The sequence below is a fragment of the Bombus pascuorum genome, chromosome 13 (genome assembly GCF_905332965.1).
Source record: "Bombus pascuorum chromosome 13, iyBomPasc1.1, whole genome shotgun sequence".
Taxonomy (NCBI): Eukaryota; Metazoa; Arthropoda; class Insecta; order Hymenoptera; family Apidae; genus Bombus; species Bombus pascuorum.
The window spans coordinates 7,709,903-7,722,320 of record NC_083500.1 but is presented as its reverse complement, the minus strand read 5'-3'; the positions used below and the strand labels follow the sequence as shown (position 1 = coordinate 7,722,320).

The 12,418-nt window shown below is 35.4% G+C and overlaps 1 protein-coding gene across 1 annotated transcript in view; it reads right to left on the bottom strand.

Annotated features, from left to right (window-relative positions):
• Positions 1-12,418, bottom strand: part of LOC132913358 (uncharacterized) — a 35,747-nt gene that overhangs the window by 14,451 nt on the left and 8,878 nt on the right. The window contains exon 2 of the mRNA XM_060971642.1: positions 1,209-1,302. Coding sequence (XP_060827625.1) covers positions 1,209-1,302 — 94 coding nt within the window. The remainder of the gene's footprint in view (positions 1-1,208; positions 1,303-12,418) is intronic.

The following is a 12,418-nucleotide window of genomic DNA, read 5'->3' as shown; positions in this document are numbered from 1 at the left end:
AGCCACCCCTTACGCCCGCGAGCACCCATCCACCCTCTTCCTCCAGCCTATCCACCGCACAGGTCTCGGCGTTATTCCGCCTCGTTACACGCGAACCTACTCTCTTAATGCCGTTTTCTCTACCCCGCTATTCTACGACAATCTAATTAACGAGCAAATAAACTGCACGAATGCACTGGTTTCACCGGGACGGAAAGGGGGTGTAAAACAAGAGGGTAGTTAGGAATAGAAATGGAAACGAGGATATTCGAAGGAGCATTTGAATTGCAAGGAACTTGTTTGCAAGCTTTATGAATGCCTCGAGGGATAATAACGTTAGCTGAAGTGAAGAGAACTCTCGAACGAAACACACACAGCCTCGTATAGGTATTTGAACAATAGAAGACACCTTTTATGAATATATTATGCGCGTTGTATGAAACATTTTGAAACTTCAATCGTTGAGTGATATAAAGGAGATAAAACAATGGAATGTATTGTAGCTTTATACAATAGTACACGATAAGGTTTGTAAAATAAGAAGACAATAGAGAGACACGATAATTTTACAAAATGGATTTATATTTGATAAAAGCAATGTATATATATATATATATGATACACAGAATGGTTCACTGTTATCAATATGGCAAAGAATTTTCAGTACAGAAGCTATCAAAATTCATAATGTTTTTATCATTTTAAACTTTCTTTTATCCGTCACTGTATTTACTCGAAGGAGTTTTTAAGGGAGCTTCAGGATTTCATCTGGAGGAAACAAAGATGCAATTTGGGATTTCACGTATAAAATGAAAAGTTTATTCACAATTTATCTAGAGTTGTGAATATTCCAAAATCAACCGTTTACTTGAAGGAAATGGAAACTTTTAAAGAACCAGAGCAATAGACTTCGTGAACTTCATGAACAATTTACTATACAATTTATTATACTTGGACAATTTATTATAAGTTTATTTTATGAAAGATCAGTATTATCAGAGTGACTTTTCAGTCGTTGTTAATTAATTGGATTGTTAGTGCCACGATTGTTGGAGGAAAATTCAGATTCGTGTACATTTTACTCAATTGCACCCCTAATTGCGACCCCTTGAAAAGCTTCCCTATTTAAACGAAAACATCCTGTTCATTGAACCGCGGTCTCTTCTTTATCTATAGGGAAGAGGGAAAGGGAGAGGGAAACGTGGGGTGAAGAATGAAAGTTTAATTACCTCGAATTGTCGGGGATGAATCCGCTACGTCGGTTGCCAGATCAATGAGCTCTTCCAACTCCCCTCCGTCACCCTCGTAGTCCATCATCATCTCCTGAAATCAAAAGTTTCTTTTTATGGTTCGTCGATTCCATTCTATTTATCATCTAAATTTTCAATGCTAGACCTAAAAATCCTTTCAGGATTAACTTTAACGTTCAATGATATACTTTTGCGAATACAATTTTAAAAATGAAACCACCAAGTATTATAACGAGTACTATACTTTGGGTGCTTTATATGTAGACTTTTACAGAGAGCACAAAATGTACTTGTACGTTATTGTTAATATCTAATTACATCTATATATTAATTAAGTTCAAGCACATTAAGTTTCATGCGACTGGATAATACATGTGATTACAAAAATTTAATATATTTGAACATTTCTGGAATCACTGTATATACTATGTGTATTCTGTGCATTTTTACAATTTCAAATTTTATATAAATTCATGAACATTCTAATTTACCAATATTCACGTACGTTACCTCAAATAAAAAAAGAAAAAATAAATAAATAGGAAAAAATCATTTCTCTTTGAGGCCTTAATGAAAATTCGCTTCTGAATAGCTTAAAATAATAAACTACAACATTCCACTTCGTAATATAAATATTTCACGTTGAAAACGCGATAATATAGGAAGAATTTAACGTTATACGCAAAAGTGTTAAACTCGGACGAGATTGCTGTTTAATACGGACATAAAATAAATGATGCGATGAACCGTCCCCGAGGGAATGCAACAGAGACGTGAAACGCACGAAAATTGACCACGTTTGTACCAAACCAAGAAAAAAAGGACATCCTCGTTATGAAAGGGAAGAAGACAGTTGCAAAAAAAAAGTAATATCCGTCAGGGGGTTTAACGAGATTGCGCGCGGTTGTCGGCGCTTCCTGTCTTCCAGAACGTTGATAATTTTTAAAAATTGAAACGTGCAAAGGCGCAGAGAAACCGGTCGACCGGTGTGGCGGTCTCGTTAATGTAGTACTTCGTAATCGACGACCGTACGTTGTCACTATCGCCGCGGAAATAACGCTTATTTAGAAGAAAATTCCACGATGCCGATTGACTCGGCGGTAAACGCTTAATTATCCACTCCATTTACCATAAAATCCCTCGATCCTTGCATCGAGAGCCGCCGATACGTGGGAGCGTCCGTTCGTTAGGCGGCACAAGTTAAACGTTGCTCGTGAAATCTCTTAAGCTGACCAAAAACGCAAAAAGAAAGGGTACGAAGAAAGAGAAAGCCGAAGAAAACCAAATAGACCGCTTGCAAGAACAAGACTAACCGAGCGGCGACATTCTGAGGGAAATTGTCGTGTTACTTTTATAAAAGTACGAGCACATCTGTGGATAGATTAAACGGAACGGGTCTAGTCACGACATTTGAAACGCTTTCAACAGCTTCGAGTATATTCACAATCGTATGTACCATAAACATTTGAACACACGATGTACATTTGCCACAAATTCTCAGAGCTAGATTCTAGGTGATAAGTTAGATTAGAAAAACGATCGATGGGTCGGAATTTTCGGATTGGTGCAAAATAATGATCGAAATAAAAGTTTGCAAGAGTTATACAAAAATAATGAATTGATAATTATGCGTTGACCCCATAATATTAAGGCCTCTAATATATATGTCGATTTCTTTGGGTATTCGTCTGAATAACATTGATGGATACAAGTAACTATGAATGTAGATAGAAAGTAGATAGATAAATAGGTATATATAGATTATACTAGACTCAATCTATTTGTTGCATAAATAGAAGAGAAATTTAATTTAATTACACAAAATTGATGAATCTATTATACCATTGAATATGTAAATTCTTTATAATATAGAATTTCAAACGAGGCTGTAGTTCTTAAAGATATCGATAATTTTTTAACAATTATTCAGTTTCATATAACGTTTTATTTTATATATAAGTAATAAATATAGCTATTAGTGTGTACGTTTGAAACGTGTTGACCCAGTCCAATATATTTTCAGGAAGGTACTTTGCTTTGGTGACCAAGGGTAGCCATATTGTGCTAGCAAAATTGGCGAGGGTTATCGGTAGAAAGGAAAAGTCACTTGGTGCCAACGATGCAACATAGTAACCCACTACTGTCGACTATTTTCTTCTTTATTGTCCGGTTTCTCTGGGTCACTGGGTATGAACGCATTTTCCCAGATACGCGCACCCTCATTGTGCTCGCAATAAATTTCCCGAATTTAGGGTCCAAGGTTAGTCATAAAGTGGTCACTCGGTAACTGAAAAACAGCTTCCTGTAAATTTCCAAGGACCGAAACGAAAAGAAATAAAACTTGAACCGTTTGACCATAGTCTTCTATAGAAATTGTCAAATATTCATTTTCAAGCAATTCCAAGCTCTCCGACATTTTTCTTTTTTTTTTTTTTTTTTGGTGGACATTCGAGTCACAGTCTCTGATCATTGAATTAAACCCACGAGGATAGTTTTCAATTTTCTGCTAGGTTGTCTGTATATAAAACGATCGATGTTTAATTATTTCAACATCACTGAATCTTAAACACAATGAAAGGAAATTCATATATGTAGGTATTGAATCAATATCACATATGAAAGAGAAAATTCTCAGCTGTAGAATAATATCTGACGATATACGTGCAAAGATAAAAAACATTTATTGAAAAAAGGAAAGAAAGATTGGAAGATTCACATAATAAAATCGAACATTCTATTATATGCAAAATTATATAGATATTAATGGACCAACCCTAATGCTCGACGAACTGAATAATTTGCTGTCTAAGGTATGCAGTAAAACATATGGTATCATAATGTTGGAATGTTTCATATTTCGCGTGCGGGAGCGTTATCTCGTTATTGCAGAGAACGAATTACAATAATTTAAGACACTCACGGAAATGGTCGATATACGTCGTTAGATCGTTACGATCGAAGAAGTATAAATATGACTGTGATTACGTAATACATGCACGAACTAACTACCGATATAATAAAGAGAAATCAGCATTAATCATTACAGTACATAAGTACAAGTGATTTTACCACGTTGTTTGGATTACAGTTGGAAGAAACGAATTCTTCCATTTTTGTATAATTAATGTAATTTATTAGAGTGAATTAATACATTCGGTAGAAGATGTGACAGAGTTCAATTTTAATTAACGTTCGTTCAATTTCAACAAAATTAATTTCAACGAGCAAGGCATTCGTATCTAAAGTAATATTACAACAGCAAAGTATTAAAGTTTTCGTAAATTGATAATAAAAATTCTTAACCTTTGCAGTTATAAGGCGGATTTTACTCGACAAGACGCACTTAAATTTATGAAATAACGAACGAAAAGGGTTAAAGCTTAGAAGCGTATCTTCTACATTGAAGAAGACGCGAAGAATTTGCAAGATAATTATCCAAGAGGGAGATAAAGGGGTGGTTCCACGCGAACCATCGTGAAGGGGATCGTTTACGAGGTTCAAAGGCAGCGCAAAAAATTTGATGATGCTCGTCATCGTCTTTTACCAACGAGGTAAAAGATCGTGCACGAAGACCGTGGAATCTCGAGGTGCATGCATTTTAATCGATCCGAGCACGTGATTTTAGGACGTCAAATTACCTGCATCGTATATAAATCTCCATATGCAAATGTGTCGGTTTTTAATCACACAGATGAACCCTATCGGGCTACAAGCGATACAAAGATATTTCTCGAACACGAAAATGAAACTAACGAAAATGATTCTTCGCGTACGAAAGAAAAGAGGTAAAGGGGGAAAAAGGAGAAACCCATCAAGAAATACAAAAGGAATACAAAGATACTTTTCGAAAAAGAGAACAAATCAATGTTCACGTAGAAAAATGAAAAGAACAGAAAAAGAAAGCATCCCGTCGAATTACCAGGGATACGCAAATATTTTTGGGAAACGAGAATGAAAATAATTCTTCGCATAGAAGAAGAGGAAATAAAAAGAGAAAAAGAAGAATCCCATCAAACTGCGATGAACGCAAGACTCTTTCTCGAAAACGACAATAAAAATAAGCGATTCGTGGCGTAGAGAAAAGGAGATAAAAAGGGGTAAAATCTGATTTGCGTGAAAAGCGTATGCAGCACGTTGCCCGACCAGGAAACGCGATTTCGTCTCCTATAAAGTAGCTTCGAATATGTAAATCCTGGCGATGCGGGAACAACTTCCACGGTCCGTTCAGGCTGCAATTAAAGAGGATTGCTCAATTTATGCGCGATTAAACGCGGACGAGAATCGGATCGATCGTACGCTCTGATACACGTACACACACATACACACGTACTAAAGCCTCTGGTTCATTGTAATTTCAAAAAAGAGAAGTCCCTTTGAGAATGCTCGGGGCCGAAGGGAAATAAGAAAAAAAAAAAAAATGTGGAAAAAGGACGACGGAAGAATATTTTCATCCACCAGCTACGAACGAAGGGGAGATTATTCGCGGAACGAGGGTAATAAACGCCGATCAAGCAGACCGTGGAGGAAATAGAAAATAGACGAGTAACGCCCATGGAGGCGTTTAAAAAGCAAAACTAGCAAACTTTTGTTTGCGATGGAAACTCGAGGAAATTTATTTTCTTCGCTCTCACCACGTTTCGTCTCTCTTTATTACACGAGGGTAACAGAACAGTTCCTTGCAATCTCGCAAAGCTCCTTCGCTTTAGTCGCGGCTCTTTGTTAAGAACACAGTTTCTTCGTTTAATTTCAACTGAGTTTAGAGGCAGCTTTGTGGCAAGACCGTGTTAGCAGCTCGGAAGATTAATAGCACATCCGCAATATTGATTCGCAGAGTAAATAAAGCTCCTCTGCAAACTCTGACCCGGTTTTCGCTTCAGAGCCCGTAGTTAATTGTGGCCTTGACACGGACAGAGATGCAGCTACATCAGAAATGCGATTTTAAGGAACAAAGAATACGATTGGAGAGGATACGCTCCAGATTCTTCAACTTATTACCACGAATCGACCAAACTATTCCGATTCTTGCGGACGATAATATAACCAGTGGCTTGTGATCTATTTTTAGAAAGGCAGGCAATTTGCATTAGTCTGAACTATATTCCATCTCGAGACAAAATGTAGAACGAACCACTTAACTCGATAGAATCTGCAAATCTTGGAAAGTATCTGATTCGATAAAAACACGAATCACGTGAAAGTTAGGTTTAAATAGCATGTTGCCAGTTACGTAATTTACTAAATATAGTATTTGCGAACGAATCTCGTAGGAAACTTTCGCCCGATTATTGCTACGATTATTACTACGATCGCGCGCGAGAATAAATTGAAATCATGCACCGCGAAATATGTAAGATCGTCGATAAGCACGCGAAAGAAGGCACGTCGCGGTGGTCGAATGTTTTCAAGAGCAACGTTGAAAACTCTCTGCCATATTTCACGCGATAAACCGACACGTTTTCGCGATGAAACAACGAGACAACAAAAGGGTGAAGAGTAACAAACCGCGGCTCGTTAAATAAAAATCTGAAACGAGGTAGAAAACGAACGCACGGAAAGATAGATTAGCATAGTGAAAAAAGAAAAAGGCTAATAAGCTAACAAGCCGTTGCAGTCGTTCGCTTTTTGCGATACTCCATTAGTCACGAGCGTCGATTGATCTTTTCTACATGAGCGAACAGCAATCTCGCGTGTGCCTGTAGTTTTTCTCAATTTCTTAATTGTAGACTCAGTTAATTCCTTAATTAAAGATTCCATTTGAATAACGTTGATAAGTTACAGTCTTCGTTTTTTAATGAAGAAGCAATTTTAATCTTCGGCGTGTTAATATCATGTTATTAAAATTGTCCTCTTACAAAAATATCGTTTAAAATTCATCGTTAAAACTTCGCCAGATTTGCATCTAACAGGTTCTTTTAAGCAGCTTCTTTTTCTACGTATTTTAAAATATCCCTTTTTTTCGCTTATAAAGCGAAAAGAAGTAACAAAACTATGCTTGTTACGTTTCCAATTTTTTTATTAATATCAAGATTGTTGATAATTCAAAATTATCTTTTATGTATTGTAGTCATATTGAACGTTTAAGAAGTTAATTAATGGACTAATATTAAATTATTTTTTTACGAAACGTTGTGAATTTATCGTCTAATTTTGAATAATTTTACATCTTCGAATTTACCCTATCATTTCCCTATTTCGTACTGAAATACTTCTCTTTAGTCATCTAGTGATATTAAAATTAAAAATCGACAAAAATGTATATCGTAAACGTAAATGCATGATTGTCCTTATCGTAAATTTTTCCCTATTATCTTCGATAATAATTTCGTTGTTGCAAAAGCAAATATCCGGGACCACTTTCATGGAACACGTCAAAACATTCAATCTCCGTTTCCACTCTGCTCGTTACGCAGCTTGGTTAATTTATCCGTGAAACGTTAATCACAAATTAGCCTCGTTATGGCCAACAACCCCTCGACAGACTTATCAATTTTAAACGCGCATAAATGCCCGATAAACGCGACTAATTTGTCCATAAAATGCTGGCGCAAATTACTTCCGGCCACCTCTCCGCCCGTCATCGATCTAAATTACAAATACAAAAGGAATTTTAATAACGCTCCGGTCGTTCACTCGACGAACATTAATATAAATTAAACAAATTAACTCGCGTTAATACAACGTGAAATTGGATTGATACTTTCTCCATTGACGCGAATAAATTGAAAAATTCCTAATAAATATCGCTGAAAAATTCCAGATTCGCCAGTTAATAAATTAGCGAGTCGGTAACCCTTAACTCTTCATCTTTATTATATTAACGTAACACAATGATTTTATAATTGCAGCGAACTCTTGTTTGCCTTCTTTCACTCTCCTTTCAATTCTACCTTCTATTAGGAACTCAAATTATATATTTGGATGCTGAATTTTATGAAATTTCTTATACATAATAATCTTTACGGTAAAGTACAAAGTCTATTAATTTTCAGCTTTGCGGTAAAATAGTACTATTTCGTAAGGATCGATGAGATCTATATTTAACGCAGGGAAATATCTCGGGCATTCTTTTAAAATTCTCTATGATTCGTTATAAGAATTAAGTTTTCAATATAGTCAGGTCACTGTAGTGCTAATGATTTCATCGATTAATCGTAAAAAAACAACGGTTAATTAGGTTATTTTTATTCAAAATATTCTCTCCTCATTAAAAGTCGTAGATAAATAACTATTTGTACATAGGTCTGTAAGTTTAAACTGTGTGATAAAAAACCAGATAATCTTCGTGTAATAGACATGTAGTTTAGAGTACAATAAATTATTATTATATTATATTATTATATGTTAAAATGGTGAAAATAAGAAAAATATATATTATACATATATATTAATTGTATTAATTCTATATATCCGTTTCGCAATTTTCAAATGGCGATTTAAGGCTTCGATCGTTGAAGGGTTAGCGAGCGCGCGGGCGTGTGATTTTGATTTTTTATTCACGCGTTTCCGTATCGTTTAATTCTTGTAACTACAATGCTGCCAGGTCGGTGCACTGTCTGCTATCGAAAACCGATATTTTTGCTGGCAAGGTAGCGGAACGATAAGCCGGAAGAGGGGGTGGAAAAATATTGACATGATACAATAAACGATCCTATCGGCGACCACTGTATTTCCTCTTGTTGAATTATCGAATTTTATTCCCTCTGTGTGCTCGTGCTTATATTTGTGCTTACATGCGTGTCTGTATATACAAAGTTCGTCAGAAAAGTAATGAGATCGGTCCTCTAAAAATATTTGCACGTAGAGTGGCTCGTCAAAGTATTTAGACGTCAAACATAGAACATTTTTATAAACTTTATTATCTATGCTTTATGAGACACTGTGAAATTTCATTAACGCAATTACGTAACGTTACTCGACTACCATTGATTAAATTTGAAACCAATCTGGAAATATATATAGAAATCACACATCTATCGCAAACGTGTATATATTATAGTAAAAGATCATTAGACTGGTGCATGTTAAACGTTGAATCTAATTAAGAAATGTTTAAACGAATTCGTTAGGAAATTCAACGAAGTTCGCACAGATTCGAAAATCTGATTCTCATGGAATCATTTATAGAATTCATGGAATTGTAGATTAATAAGAAGCGCAGTGGGAAATCTAATAACACCAATGCGAATTTTTATCTTATCATTTATGAGATTTTTATTATAGAATATATGGATTTTTCATGAAGTACGTACTATATATAGAATCATAAAGATTTAATGTAATATTCAATAAGTTGTTAATGACGTTTCAAGCTTATTTCATCTTCTCAACTGTCCTAACGCTTACGAACACCGATATGCGGGAATCATAATTAAAAGGAATACAAGACGGAAGTAGGAAACGGTCTTCCGCGATGTAGAGAAAAAATAAAAATTCATGCGTATTGCGGACTTTGTAAGGTTAATTAAAAAAAGACGTGGAAGATACGTGTACGCGATAATACGAAGACGTGCTGAATTAATAGTTGGATGACTGGATGAAAATATAAATTCATAGAACACTAAGGAAAAAAAGAAACAGAGGAGATAAAAGCAGGAATTACTGGCTACCATCGGTGTTATTGTAAAGGATTTCCTGCAGAGATAGGAAATTACGAACACGGACGAAAATTCTGCTTAACACGTTGTCCGCCACCGGTGGTCATCGATAACCCACGTTAAATTATACAGACCGGTGAAGATAAAATAAATGTCTTAGGCTCCAAAATTACTAGCAATGTGAACGATACAGTTTTCACACAACGAGATAGAAGCGAAGCACGCGCTACCAGGAACTTAGATTTTAGATAATGTCGAGAGGAAAAAGCAGTATGGAAAAATGCAATATGACATCTTGAAAAAATTAAACGTTATCACGTAGTATTTTATTTTATTTATTACTATTTATTAAATCTACTCTCTTTTGGCTTTGAATGGCCTGCGGCTTCCACTTTACCGTCGTACATCATCTTTACGCCATACACCGGTACTATTTTTCTTCTGTACTTTCAGATGGCCATTATGGCGCAGTATTTGTAATATATTTTAATCTATTGCGGCTGCCAGGGTGCGAAAATATATAATAATATATAAGAATAAAATTGGCACGATAGCCAACGTGTTAAACGATGAAATACGAATGCGCGCGTAAAATGGAACAGAAGGTCGTAACGCAACGTAGAATCGCTATTTCGGACTGATAATCGACTAATTGATGGAAATAAAGGCACGAAACGTGTTTCCCTTATAGTCGTATAATTCGCTTATAACGTTTTTATGCGCTGCCCGTTTTATTGAAACGCAGTTATCGGCAGGTAGCAATATCGAATATCGATACTCTTACGCGGCGCGGATGTGCAAGGTGGCCATAAAAAGGCGAACAAAACGCGGAGGTTCGGCTCGTAAACGATATATTCATACATCGTAAATATGATACCGATACGGGCCGTCCGCGTTTTGCATGTTATAAATCGATTTTACACCGAGAACCGATAAAACGGGACGCTTAACAGGATCGTTGTTGTATCTCGAATAATGTACTCTTCACGGTAAGAGAGAAAGTTCACAAAGAGAGAGAGTGAGAGAGAGGGAGAGCAAGAGAAAATGTTAGGGGTTGGTGAAAGAGGCAGAGAAATCCATTCGACAAATAGCCGGCTTTATACGGCAGCAATTTAAAAAAAAAAAAGAGAGAAAGAAGAAGAGAAGGGCATTTATCGTAAAAATTTGCAGGCTTGTTGTACATCGAGCAAACTGAAACTTTGATCGAATGGAGGTTTTATTTGACCTCGATTAAATTTAAAGGATACCTCAAATTTAGGAATTTGGTTTGCTTAACTTTTTGCGGTTTGAGCAACATTTGACATTCCAACGCAATTTGTTCTCGATAAAATAAGGTGTATTTTTATATTTTTGTAAGTAATTACATATCTACTTAGAAGCCAGGTCTTACATATCAAAATCATGACATTAGAATGGTCAAAGTAACAAATTCATAGTTTTTCGTAGAATTTCCTGAAAAAATTAGGAAAAATTCATAGAAGTGACTACACGTACAATACTTTTCTTCTCGCGTTTTGTATCTTTCCTATATATTTTTTGCTTAAATCATCTTTCGCCTATATCAGGATATTTTTGATACAAATTTTATGCTTTGAAATTTCGCTTACTATAACAAGGTTCACTTATTTAACATTAAATATGTCTTATCGAACTGTACGAAAAACATTGCTTAAAAAATTACAATTAAATTATACATGCTGCAATTTTTGAAATGGTCTCTTTGTATTTAAGAAAGAGCAAATGGAATTAAAAGCGGTGAAAGATAGCTGTAGTAGTCGGATTGAATTCACGAGACAATTCCGTGATGGAACAGGGAGCAAAGTTCAAAGGGATACTCGCGCCGTGTAAAAAGGTGGAAAGTTTTCGATCGCGAAATAAGATTCCATTTGAAATTTAGATTCCACGCCGTATCCAGGGAACCGTTAACGATTCTTAGAAAGAGAAAAGGCAAAGGGGACCGTCACTAGACTTCCTTGAAATTGTAAAATATTTTACAAATTGTAACGAACCTGAACGATTTACACAATTGATTCTAACTTGACAATTTGGAAGGTTGGATAATACACCCTATTGTTTGCAAATGTTTGATCGTTTTAGTGGATTTACGATAACAATATATTATGTGAATTATATGTATCAATTATATAATGAACATGAATTATATATAAATTTTATTAAAATGTACGAATTAATAACAAGTTAGTAATTAAAGACAGTTTATTTTATTTTCTTTTAGAGTTAGTGGATCATAAATTTCAGTTGTTCCTAATTTGTAATTGTAATTTGTCTATTAATTCTAATTGTCTCAATTTATTGATATTACTAGTTAGTAAATTATTGTACAAAAGATCACAACTGAAGTGTCTTCTAAAGTATCGTAAAAGAATGAAACGGGATTGAAATTTCAAACGAAATTGATTTTCAAAGCCAATGGAAATCAATTCATCCAATAGCTACATTTCCACCATGAGAGCGGATGAAACGCTGGTAAAGAAACATTATTGCCCAGAGCCAGGCGCATTTAGACAATTTCTATCCCGATATCGGAAAAGAACGGTCCCGTAGCAAAGGAGACACTGGGAAAATTCGAATCGA